The sequence below is a fragment of the Canis lupus genome, chromosome 8, assembly GCF_048164855.1.
Source record: "Canis lupus baileyi chromosome 8, mCanLup2.hap1, whole genome shotgun sequence".
NCBI classification, from domain to species: domain Eukaryota; kingdom Metazoa; phylum Chordata; class Mammalia; order Carnivora; family Canidae; genus Canis; species Canis lupus.
In genome coordinates, this window is record NC_132845.1 from 37,204,282 (window position 1) to 37,216,496 (window position 12,215).

At 54.0% G+C, this 12,215-nt stretch overlaps 1 protein-coding gene across 4 annotated transcripts in view; it reads right to left on the reverse strand.

Moving 5' to 3' along the window:
• The window catches only part of NPRL3 (NPR3 like, GATOR1 complex subunit), a 38,335-nt gene extending 26,415 nt beyond the window's left edge, over nt 1–11,920 (reverse strand). Inside the window, exons 1-4 of one of the 4 annotated variants that reach the window (XM_072834999.1) lie at nt 11,782–11,920; nt 8,054–8,123; nt 3,586–3,624; nt 14–143 (exon numbers count right to left, since the gene is read on the reverse strand). In XM_072834999.1, coding sequence (XP_072691100.1) covers nt 14–143; nt 3,586–3,624; nt 8,054–8,123; nt 11,782–11,914 — 372 coding nt within the window. In that variant the 5' untranslated portion in view covers nt 11,915–11,920. Of the gene's footprint in view, nt 1–13; nt 144–3,585; nt 3,625–8,053; nt 8,124–10,624; nt 10,785–11,781 lie in introns of those variants that run through there. The other 3 variants (XM_072835001.1, XM_072835000.1, XM_072835002.1) reach the window with 3 other exon arrangements.
• Between the last annotated feature and the right edge of the window lie 295 nt (nt 11,921–12,215).

Sequence of the window (12,215 nt, forward strand, 5' to 3'; positions counted from 1 at the left end):
CGGAGGGCCATACCTGCCCCAAAGCATGCTGCAGCAGTGTTGGGTGCCCAACAAACCGTACGTTATCAATCTTCAGTTCAAATTTTTGGCCACACATTTCAGACTTGGTTGCCAAAATTGTTGCCAGAATGACATCTGAAAACCTTAAAATTAAAAAAGGGCAGAGTAGAAATAAGTAAACAAAGTGTCACAGTACCATGCCCACCTGCCCTCAGAGGGGAAAGGCCTCAGGACATGGCAGCTTCGTGCGTGGAGTGCTCTACCCCCACTGCGGACCTGGAAGCTTCTATCAGTTGCCCTTTTGAAGCGATCCCCAAGATTAGGGACATAAAATCACCAGAATTACAAGGTAAAAGGCATGAAAAGCATAGACTGAAGGCACATGCTGTCATTTCTTGGCATGCTCTATGAAATTCAAGAGAGAAAACAAGTTGCAGTTTGCTTTTAAAGGGAGGACAACAGCTGGAGCCAGCACTGCCCTAAGTAGCCACTCATTAAGGCACACGAGGATTGGGGGGGCTCCCGACTGGCCCAGGTTTGCTGGGCTGACCCCTCAACCCCCAGGACCTCCCACCCCCAGGTGTGTAAAGGACAACACTAACTGCAGTGTGCTAATTACCTTCCTCACGGCACGGCTGCCCAGTCGTTCCCTCCTGAACATTTCAACCTTCTACTTTTTAACTAGGGAAGAAACTTTTAAGATGTGCAAAATCTGTAGGACCGATGATGTGATATGAACTTGAGGATGCACAGGACCGGATGCCGTGGTAAAGTGGGAACGGCTGTAGTGTGACAGCAGGTTTGGCTACGATCTCTGCAAACTACAGAGCTCATCCCTTCTCAAGATGCCTCTGTACACTTATGTCTCCCCACTAGCAACCCTGTGCCTTCCTGCCCAAGGGGATGCAGATAAGGGAGAGTCACCAGAGGGAAGAGAGTGCTGAGGGTGCTGTGCAGACTCTTATCTCAGAGCCCAGGCCTCCAACCTCCACTCTAGAAACACTCATGTGCTGTGTCTGATCAGGAGCCAGAAGGGAGACAAGTCCTGTGCTCATTTCTCCACCTGGGAAAGCATCTCTAACATCCAGGTCAGACGGGCACACTGTGCTGGGGAAGGTGGCTCCAGCTCCTCCAAGGCCATGCTCTGCCCCTGGGCAACGAGACCGCTACCGTCCTGAAGAGGCCAATAAGGACAGATGCTCCGGTGTGCGTCCTGGGCCTTCACTGAGGAGCTACAGTGAATGAGGGACCAGATGCTTCTCTCCTAGAGGAGCTTGCTACAGGACGGCGGCAACTAAACCCCAAAGGGAAGCTCTGTGGCCGACTGCGGCCACAGGGCAACTCTGAAATAGCTAATGAATGGCTCTGACATGAAGTGAGCTAGGAGGGGGTCAGTGCTCTGGGCTCCCACACTCGGCGGGGCTCACTGTCCAACACACCTGAAACCAGCCTGGAGCAAGGGCCTCGCTGTGTCACCAGCACCTACACTAAAGCAAGGCAGGCCGCTGTGGGACTCTTTCCAGGCCTCTCCCCCGCAGGCAGGATGGAAGCCAAGGGGGGCTGGTCACACTGCCCTCCAGCCTTCCCCCAGGACCTAAGTGGTCCTCTAGGTGCCTTTGGTCGCTCTGTGGTCCCCAAGCAAACCAGATGCAGGGGGTTGGGTCAGAACGGGCTGCCCTGCCTCCTGCACGGTCAGGACTGCAATTGGACCTCCTGATACCAATGTTGTCAGAGACATTGTGGGAACCTTGAGACCCACAGCTCAAGCCCTCGGCTGCCCAATGTGGGTCATTCTTTCCCAGGAATACCACTCTCTGGGAGTGAATAAACCAGAGATGGAAGATTCCAGAGTCTCAGGCAGGAGGCATTACATGCTTTCTTCAAAAACTCCCTGGCTCACTCTGTCCTGTAACTCCCACCTAAGGGACACAGTGACGGTGGAGAGGGCTCAGGATGGCAAGACCCTAATAAACACATCTGCTCTAGTAGCTGATCCAGTGCTAATATTTCATACACTATCTAAACACACACTACCCCTCCACTCTGCCACCCGGTGATACAAGGGATACAGAGATAACAGACAGAAGAACAACTTCCTACCATTCCAGAGGGTTCACTTTTTCTTGTGATATCCAAAAATCTCCACTAAAAACCTCTGCTCCATCACAAAGAGCCATAGACAGGCCTCGGCCCTGGCCATTAGCCACCAGTCCAGGAACCCAAGTCTGGCTGTGAGATACAGAGGCAGACGGTGGTGGCCCAGCTCACCTTTATAAATATCCAAACCCAAGAAGTACCCTTCCAAGAGCCAAATAAAAAGCACTTCCCGTCTGAGTCCAGAAAGGACAGAACAGAGGAGGCCAACTTGAGAGCCGTGTACTGCTGAAGTGAAAAGCCACGCTGCCCTACATGGCCCATCAGGGAGGCCTCTCCGGGGTGGCCAGCAGGAGGAGGGTGTTCAGCTGCTCTGCGTGTCTGAGCTAGTGTGACCCACACAGGAACCTGCTCACGGGACACTAATATCACACAGTTACGATAAAAAAAAAAAAACTTGAGTGGGTTATGCTTCACGTTCTGCGTCTGCCGACGTAGCACTCACCAAGTCAGAGTTCTATCGTGAGATTTGGGGGAGGGGACATAACTGATGGAAACAGCAAAGTAAAACAAAAATAACTGACAATATTTGTTTTCAGAATTTACAAAAATCCTTTCCCCTTGCTTTGAGGAGGAACAGCCTGGGAAATATGTTACAACAGAATAAAACAACTGTTATAAAAACTAACATTCCCGAAAGAACTTCAAAGTTCAAAAAACATAAAAGCATTTGAGATGAACCAGCCCAGCTGGAAAACAGGCAGGGCCTTCCACTGCTGCTGGGATACTCATTAGGGGCTTTTCCTCTGGCTTGACAAAAAAAAAAAAAAAAAAAGAGAGAGAAAGAGAGAGAGACAGTGTGGAAAGGAACTCCCTTCTGCCCCCGGCCGTTTAAAGGGAGAGGGGTGGCTCACAGATGCTCCAGGCACCCCCAATAACCGGGGGGATGCCCCATCAGGGGCACAGGGCAGAAGGGCCATATAAGCTCCACAGGAACACGTCTGCCTCTCACGAGCACACATACATCTAAGTCCAAGCATCACATTCAACACCTGGTCCTCAGGAGAGGCCTCCTACAACTCCTCTGAGAAATGAAGGCAAGAAGCAACGACCAAGGGTCTCTGTAGGGGGAGGCTGCTAGAGAGGTAAGGAGCCCTGTTCTTGCTTGCCTACCACCCTCCTGGGGCCACTGGAGCCTTCCTGGAGGAGGGGAGGTCTGTGTGCACACCTGGTCCCAAAAGTCTCCCTGGCCCTGGCCAACGTTGTCTTGGCCTCCCAGGTAATGTGGAAAAGCTGAATAACTCCAGGTGGAGAAAGGGCAGAGGCCGTGGGAAGCCTGCGTGCTCATGGGGGATTGGGCAGTGAGGTCCGAGCCAGAGCCTGTGTGCCTCGTTAGTCATTCTTCAACACTGAGGGCGATCAGGAGTTAAGCACAATTACAAGAGAGGCAGCAGGAATCAAGACAGGCAGGTGGTGAAGTCTTGCTCTTACCCTGCAACCAATCGCTCATCGGTTGGAGGACATGGCTCGCTGGAATGGGAACAGGACCATCAAGACCAAACAAACACACCGATTTTAAAAATCATGAATCATTACAAGGCTGTTTCATTAAAACGGTATTAACGTCTAGCAGAAGCACCACCGTAAATGTTAACTGCGGAGAGCAAGGCTGAGCAACTTACCGGACAAGAAAGAAGAGACAGACGCTTGCCAAGGGGAAGACTTACCACGGTTTTCTCACAAAAGCTCAGACTCCCACAGGTAAACAGAGCCTGGGCACAAGTGAGAGCCCGTTTTCAGAAGCAAGAGCAAGGCTAGAAGATCTGGGTCGGAGCCCAGCACCACACACACTAGCCGGACACCCACGCACAAGCACTGCATCTCGGGAAAGTCCGCAGAGATTCCCGTCCAGAAAAGCCTTATGAGGACCGCAGGATGCCACTGAACACTCGGCCCCAACTCTTGAGATACTGTGACTGCCTACACACCCGCGCTCACTGAGCCTCTGCTCAGCACAGAACCACGGGCCCTCTGGCAGCAAGGACGCTGTGGCGAGTCTGTACGTGATGTATGGGACCTCCGCGCTGCGCAACGTTAGTTTTTTAGAGACTACGTTTAAAAGAGTCACGTTACTGTGCAGCGGACTATGTTCTGGGACAGGCTGCTTTCCCAGTATCCAGGACACAGAAAGGAGGCCAGACCCCAGACTGGAGACAGCACTGGAGGGACAAGAGCCGGCCGCGCTGTGGGGCCTGCTGCTCCCACAGCTCTCACCAAGGCACACAAGCCACAGACCCACGTGAGAGAAACACACAACAGGGAGCTCCTGTTTTCAACAGCTCCCAAAGGTCAGTTCATCAGTGTGCACAGTATGGAAGGGGTAAGACGTTTTGTGGGCCTTCCCAAGATCACCCTGGTCAGAATCCCCTAGAAGCCCAAGTCCAACTCCTACAACTTTCATCTTTGGCAAGCAGACAGGTCACAACAAAACCCCTCTACTTTCAAAAGGGAAGAAGCATGTAGGGCTTCCAAGTATCAGTAGCCGTCTTTTCTAACGCTGTGGAGGTGACATGTTAAGCCCCCCAACCCCCGCGGCATGTTCCATGAACCTGTGTCCGCCCCTCTGAGGGAGGCAGAGGCACCAGCCAGTACTCTCACCAAGACCCAGATGTTCCCACAATAGCAGACCTGGGAGGGGGAGGTCAAGGTGCCTTGCCACCCTCAGGCAACTTAAGAAGACTGAGGGTGGTGGTAAACTGAGGCTGTGGTACGAGGAAGGGGCCCAAGATCACACAATGCAGGTGCACAATGAGAGTCACACCCAGAACCCAAACCACTACTTGTCCCAGCACACGGCCTGCAGGCATGAGCCTGTGTGGATGCGCCAGCATAGACGTACTGGCTGGGCCAGGAAAGGGCTGGGGGATGCCCAAGCTTGAGGACAACACTGCTTATCTGTCTTCTGTGCATTGACTTCAGGTCTAGGAAGCAGGGACCACTTCCTAACACGTGTCCACACACACACTAGTAGGAGCAAAGCTATCAGGAGAGGCCTGCTGGGGCCCCCTGTGCACCTGGTATAGAGGACCAGCAGCGTGTCAGTGTGCAAACCCTCCCATCCAGCGGAGGGTGTGGATGTGCCCCAAAGCTGACCCACTACTTAGAGAGGGGTGGGCAGCACTGCCACCTGATTCCACCGCCCCCACGACACCAACTGAGAATTAAAAGGTATGGCCAGAAATCTTTCATGCTTCCAAGGTCTTCTGGATGATATCCCAAGTAAAATGATTTCTGAGTGTTTCAAAATGAAGTCGACTCTTCTCCAAGCTACCAGCTTCCCCTTCTCTGAGACAGTACCCAGAACAATCCGACTGGGAGGGATGGTGCCAGTGACACCCTTTGTGACTGACAGCAGGCTTTCTCCATGACCTCTCCTGATGGTTTTTGCCCCTGCAAGTGTGGTGGATGCAAAATGCTATTAAGCATGACCTCCCCAGGGGCGCCTGGGTGGCTCAGTCAGTGAAGCATCAGCCTCGGGCTCAGGTCATGATCCCAGGGTCCCGGGATCGAGCCCCATGTCAGGCTCTCTGCTCGTCAGGGAGCCTGCTTCTTCCTCTCCCTCTGCCCCAGGGTGTGCTCTATGTCTCACTCACTCCTTCTCAAATAAATAAAAACCTTAAAAAAACAAAGCAATGCATGAGCTCCCTGGTCCCCAATACTCATCCAACAGGAGTGCTACAACTTTCCTACATTTGAATTTCAAACCTTAAAGACAACGGACAGTATCCATTTTCTTCTCTCCTACTGAATTCTATGAGGCTTTTTTTTTTTTTAATAAAAGAGTTTACTGTGTTTCTTTTTTAAACCTGACAGTTAATTCTTATTCCCTGAACCAGCACACACGCTAAGCCACTGTTGTCCAACAGAACTTTCTACAGTGGTGGAAATACTCTAAATCTGAACTACTCAGATAGTAGCCAGTAGTCACCTGCAGCCCCCAAGCACCTGAAATGCAACGGAGGAACTGAATTTCTTTTTTTTTTGAATTTCATTTCTATTTAAATGGTGACTTCACGCCTGGGCAGCACAGCCCGCATCCTCATCCCTCCAGGGCAGGGCCCATCTCTCAGCACACTCAAGATCCTGCACGAGTGGCCTATTAACATGGCTTCTGTCTGACAAAACAATAAGCAGGGACATTCTGCTGGTTCCAGAAAAAAAGCACCTTAGACCCCTGAGAACACTGTACTGCTCCAGGAAGATGTCTGAGCCATGACACGGCTCCCCAGGCACCAGAGGCTTGGCAAGCCAACGTGACGAAATACAGCTGGGCGCTCAGAGGTATTACGCGTATCTCTGAAAAGAAGGGCAGGTGGGGAGTGGGATCATCAGATGCTATGATGTGCTACAATTACCAAAGGAGGTAATTCTTAAACTTAAGGAGAGAGTACGGAGAACCAGCTCTTATTGAACAGGGTATCTGTGATCCCGATAGGCCCACAATGTCTTGCTCCCTTCCCATGGTTTCTCCTCTTCTTTATGCCAAATATTGAAATAATTCTCTAGAAACTTTCTCTTAGTCTTTTGTTACAAGCCTTGAGAGTTAACAGCAGGGATCAGGCACTGCCAGCCTCCCAGGAAGCCCACAGAGACCTTTCCCAGAGCACTTTCTGCATCTTCTGCAGCCTGAGCCTGACATCTGCGGAGCTCGGGGAAGGGCAAGCAGGTGGCCAGCCCTCCTCTAAACAAATCTATGCCACAGGTGGAGGACAAAATGCACCCACCCCACGGGGCAGGGCAAAAAGCTTTCTGTGCACCTGTAGCCAAGTGGAGTTTGTTCCAAGTGGCCCACGTCAGAGGACACGGTGAGCACGGCTTCTACATCAAGCAGGACCACCCATGGATGTCCAACGGTCAGTTCCCCGCACCCCCTGCCCTCTCCTTCAAAGCTTGCTGCCCTCAGAGGCAGTCACTGGTCATGCCAGAGGCCCCCAAAATCCTCACAAAAAAGGCTAAAAACCAGACCTGTGGAACTGCACAATACCATGGCAGGTGTGGTGCCTCGTCATGAGAACTGAGGAACTGAGGAGACTGTGCTCGTCCACTCCACGGCAAAGGCCGGGTGGGGGCCTCGGCTACTCCGCCATGGCACGGTGCAGGCTGTCTTCCCCTCATGCATGTCCCAGCTGTGTACAGAGGCACCAGGACTGGCTACCTAAAATCCTTCCTCCTTCAACTGGGCCTGTTACCACGTACTAAGCTTTACAACGAACATAAGACAATGACCACAGTGGTCATTTCTGATGCTTGCCACCTAACAGCACTTCCCAGGAAAAGCAGGGGGAGGACACACAGGAAGGAAAAGACCTGGGACGCCTGGGCAGCTCAGTGGTTGAGGTCTGCCTTCGGCTTCGGGGTTCCCGGATCGAGTCCCGCATCGGGCCCCTGCAGGGAGCCGGCTTCTCCCTCTGCCTGTGTCTCTGCCTCTCTCTGTGTCTCTCATGAATAAATAAATAAATTCTTTAAAAAAAATTTTTAAAAAAGAAGGAAAAGACCTTTCACCTCTGCCCTAAAGGAGCAAGGGTCACAGCAGCCCTGGCTCTCAGCCCTCCTCACCACCTGAACAAGCACCCACATGTGACCTCTGGGCACACACTTGAGGAGTCAGGTCTGAAGACAGCACCGGGGTCTGTTTCTCTCCCTGTTCCTCTCACAGAAGACAAATGTTCTCTCTGGTCTCATCTGTTCTCCAGTCAGCTTCACCCAGAACCAGTTCCACGGCTGGAACGTGTGATCAAACTATGCAGCAAGTCAGACATTGGTGGCACCCCCTCAGCTCTGTACAACCTGAAATACCCACCCAACGGGAAAAGGACAGCAGGTTTCTCACGGGAGACCACCTCTGGGTCCCAGGCCTGGGGGCAGGACGAGCCCCATCACAGTGACTGCAGGCTCTTACCTGGAATCACCGTCCTGGTCGTCAGCGTGGTCTCCAGTGTTGTTGACGGCATATCTGCTACGAGGCTTATCTGAGTGAGGGCAAAAAGGGGAGAGCAGCTAGAAAACAGGATCCATCCACATCCAGGAAGATGGTGACAGCTTCTAAAACGTGGTGTAGGGGCGCCTGGGGGGCTCAGCAGCTGAGCGTCTGCCTTCGGCTCAGGGCGTGATCCCAGGCCCTGGGGTCGACTCCCGCCTCGGGCTCCCCGCAGAGACCCTGCTTCTCCCTCTGCCTGTGTCTCTGCCTCTCTCTGTGTCTCTCATGAATTAAAAAAAAAAAGTAAAAAATAAAACGTGGCGTATATACACAATGGCCATAAAAAGAACAGAGTTCCTGATACATGCTACAACACGGAGAACTGGAAAACATTAAACTCAGTGAAGGGAACCAGACACAGAAGGACCAATACTGCGCTTACTTTTTTTGTTAAGATTTTATTTATTCATGAGAGACAGAGAAGCAGAGACACAGGCAGAGGGAGAAGCAGGCTCCATGAAGAGATGCTCCTCACTCAGCAAGAGGAGTCCACTGGAAGATCCTCTCCCTCCGCGCCTCCCCCCACTCCGCGTGCTCACATATGCACATGCTCTCTCTTAAATAAATAAATCTTTTTTTTTTTTTAAGTTATATTTTCCGGACGCCTGGGTGGCTCAGTGGCTGAGCGTCTGCCTTTGGCTCAGGGCGTGACCCCAGGGTCCTGGGATCGAGTTCCGCATCAGGCTCCCCACAGGGAGCCTGCTTCTCCCTCTGCTTGTGTCTCTGCCTCTCTCCGTGTCTCTCAGGAAAAAATAAATAAATAAGATCTTTAAAAAAAAAGGAAAAAAGAGGAAAATATGTTCACTCAGTCATAAAACAAATGTACATCAAAACCACTATCAGGACACCTGGATGACTCAGGTGGGACTCCATTTCAGCTCAGGTCATGCTCTCAGGGTGGTGAGACTGACCCCCACCACCCATGGGGCTCCACGCTGAGCACGGAGTCTGCTTGGGATATGTTCATTATCCCCTAGATCCAACCATCCTACTTTGGGGAACTGATCCTCTATTCAGAAAAATGATAATGTTTACAGAAAAATACATTGATACTGCTTGTATTAGCCAAAGTTTTGAGACAACTTTTTTTAAAAAAAATATTTTGAGAAAGTGAGAGAAAGGTAAGGAGCTGGAGGTGAGGCAGAGGGAGAAGCAGGCTTCCCACCGAGCAGAGAGCCCAACCTGGTGCTCAATTCCAGGACCCCGAGATCATGACCTGAGCCCAGGGTGGATATTTAAACCACTGAGACATCCAGGCGCCCATGGAAACAGCTCAAATGCCCATCAACGGAGGACTAAATAAATCATAGTTTGTTCATCCCATGACTCTGACCATAATCCCAAATGTATATTCAAGATGTAAAGTGAATAAGAAAACAACAGGGCAAAAGTGTGTGTAGTGTGTTCACTTCTGCTTAGAAAATAAAACATGGGGTGTCTGGCTGGCTCTGTCAGAAGCACATGCAACTCCTGAGCTAAGGGTTGTGAGTGGAAGCCGGACGTAGTATGTAGAGATTACTCAAAATAAAAATTTGAAAAACATAGGATTTTTTAAAAAGTGTGCACATGCTTGTGTTTACACGGAAGGTTCAGGGAAAATGCACAGGAAAACAGTAGCAGCAGCTGCCCCTACGAGGGAAAAGGAGTGCCTGGGGTTCAGTGTGGGAAAGATCGTCCCTTTCGTCATCTATACCTTTTGTACCTTTAAAACCTGTACCATGTTAACGAATTTAAATGTAATTTTAAGACAAAATGTAGATGAAGAACTGCACATTCGTGATAGTGACAGACCGCAAGCGACCTCAGTGTGTATCCACAGGGGAAGGTCGGGGTGGGGGGGATCTTTCTACACCCTGGGAAGGGCTCCACGGAGAGAGGGGACCGTGGCAGGACTGCGCGCGGCCCTACAGCAGGGGCAGGTGCCCGAGGGCAGGTGCTGGCCCGCGAAGGCGGAGCGGGGGTCCGGGAACGCAGGGCCTCTAGGGCCTCTACCTGCAGGTTCGTGTTACTCAAGCTGACAACGTTCCTACGATGCTTAGATACACACTTAACGACTGGAGGCACTGCTGGGCGTCGGCGGGTGGGATTACCGTGATGCTTCTGACTGTGCTTTTCCGAACGCATGGAGCAGGCATTGGCCTCAAGGTCCACCGCGTGCCCGCTGGCGCGCGGGGGCGGGGGGGGGGGTGTTGAGAGGAGGGGGCAGGGGGGAGGGAGAGGAGAGGGGAGGAGGAGGTGGGAGAGAAGGGGAGGGGGGAGGGGGGAGAGGGAAGGGGAGAGGGGACGCAAGGGAGAGGGGAGGAGTAGGGGAAGAGGCTAGGGTGGGGAGAGTGGAGGAGCAGGGAAGAGGGAGGAGCAGGGGGAGGGCAGGGAGGGAGGAGGAGCAGGGGGAGGGCAGGGAGGGGGAGGGGAGGAGCAGAGGGAAGGGGGCAGGGGCAGGGGGAGGGGGGCAGGTGGAGGGGAGCGCCGGGCCCCGCGCCCGCGCTCACTTACTTGTCTGGGACGCGGGGTGCTCCTGGCTCCTCTGGAAGGGGTACCTGAACAGCAGCTTATTGCCCCTGCTGCCCGAGCTCACCAGAATCACGCTGATGGGGCTGGTGTTGTCGCCCATCGTGCCGCGGCGGGGGGGCGGGGCCGGGGCCTGGGGGCGGGGCTTGTGCCGGGGGCGGGGCCGGGTGCCCAGAAGCGGGTGGGGGCGGAGCGGGCCGGGCCGGCGGGGGCCCCGAGGAGGCCGGGCCGCGGGGCGGGAGGCCCCGTGCGGGGCGGAGGGGGCCTGACGAGGTCGCGCCCAGGGCCGCAGGACGGGGGGGCCGCGAGCCTCCACACCCACGCCCGCCCCCCGCGTCCGCCGAGTTCCCGAGGCCCGCGCGACGAGGCCAAGCAGCCCCGCAGAACACGCCTGCGCGGGGGGGGCGGGGGAGCGTCCGCGCAGGCGCAGGGGACCAGTGCGCAGGCGACCTGAGCGCACGCGCGGGGCCGGTCGGAAGGCGGGGCGCATGCGCGGGGCCGCCTGCCAGCCCGGGAAGAAGGGACCCACCCCCCGGCGTGGACCGGGCGGAGCGCGTTCCGTGAGCCCGCGGCTCGAACTCCATCCAGGTCGGTAAGGAACGGAAGTTAAAGAAGTGGAAACACCTCCTCAGGGGGCCAGAGCCCCAGGTGACAGCTTCCAGGAGGCCCCTGACCCCACAGGGCTGGGGCGCGTGGGTGACACGCCGCCTGCAGAAGTCAGGTGGCACTTAGAGACCTCGTCCCCCGGGGCGCCCGGAAAGTCCGCGGAGGAGGGAACACGTGCGCGTCCCGCAAGGGAGTCGTGTCCGGAGCTCGCGGACGACACAGCGGACCTAAGGGCTCAGCAGAGAGCAGAACCGCCGACGGACAGCTGGGCGCCCGGGGCGGGCGGCCGGGGCAGGAGGTGTTTGAGCCACGCCTGGGTGCAGGCATTCAAAAATCATACACAGAAGCTTAAAAAAAGTGGGCAAAGGATATGAAAGGCCATTTCTCCAAAGAATGCAGACAAATACCCAGCAAGCTCATGAAAAGGTGCCCCACATCCCTGCAGATACACGTCACACCCGCGGGCACGGCAACCTGAGCCCAAGGAACGGGTTGGCGACCCCGGGGTCACCTGCTGCGGGAGTCACGGGCCTCACCTGCTGCTGCTGAGAACCCGAAATGGTGCAGCCACCTTGGAAAACAGGCGATCCCGAAGGAGGTTGAACACGGGCTTCCCGTGTGGCCCAGCCGTCCCCCTCCTAGCTGTAGACCCGAGACCAATGAAAACATCAGCTCACACAAACTGCTATGTTCACACAGCATCATTCAGAGCAGCTGAAATTAGCTGATGGGTCGACGATACAATACGGTATAAGCCAAACAATGAAATAGTATTCAGTCATAAAAGGGAACGAAGTACGCGGGTGCGATGGAACCCTGGAAGCACACACGCGTGTGGTTCCACGCATCTGAAATGTCCAGAGCAGGGTTAGCTACAGAGAAAGAAAATAGAGTAGGTTTTGGGCCGAGGGTTGGAGTGTGTGGCTGCTGGGGCACGCATCTCTGCGTGATGAAAATGTTCTAAGATTGA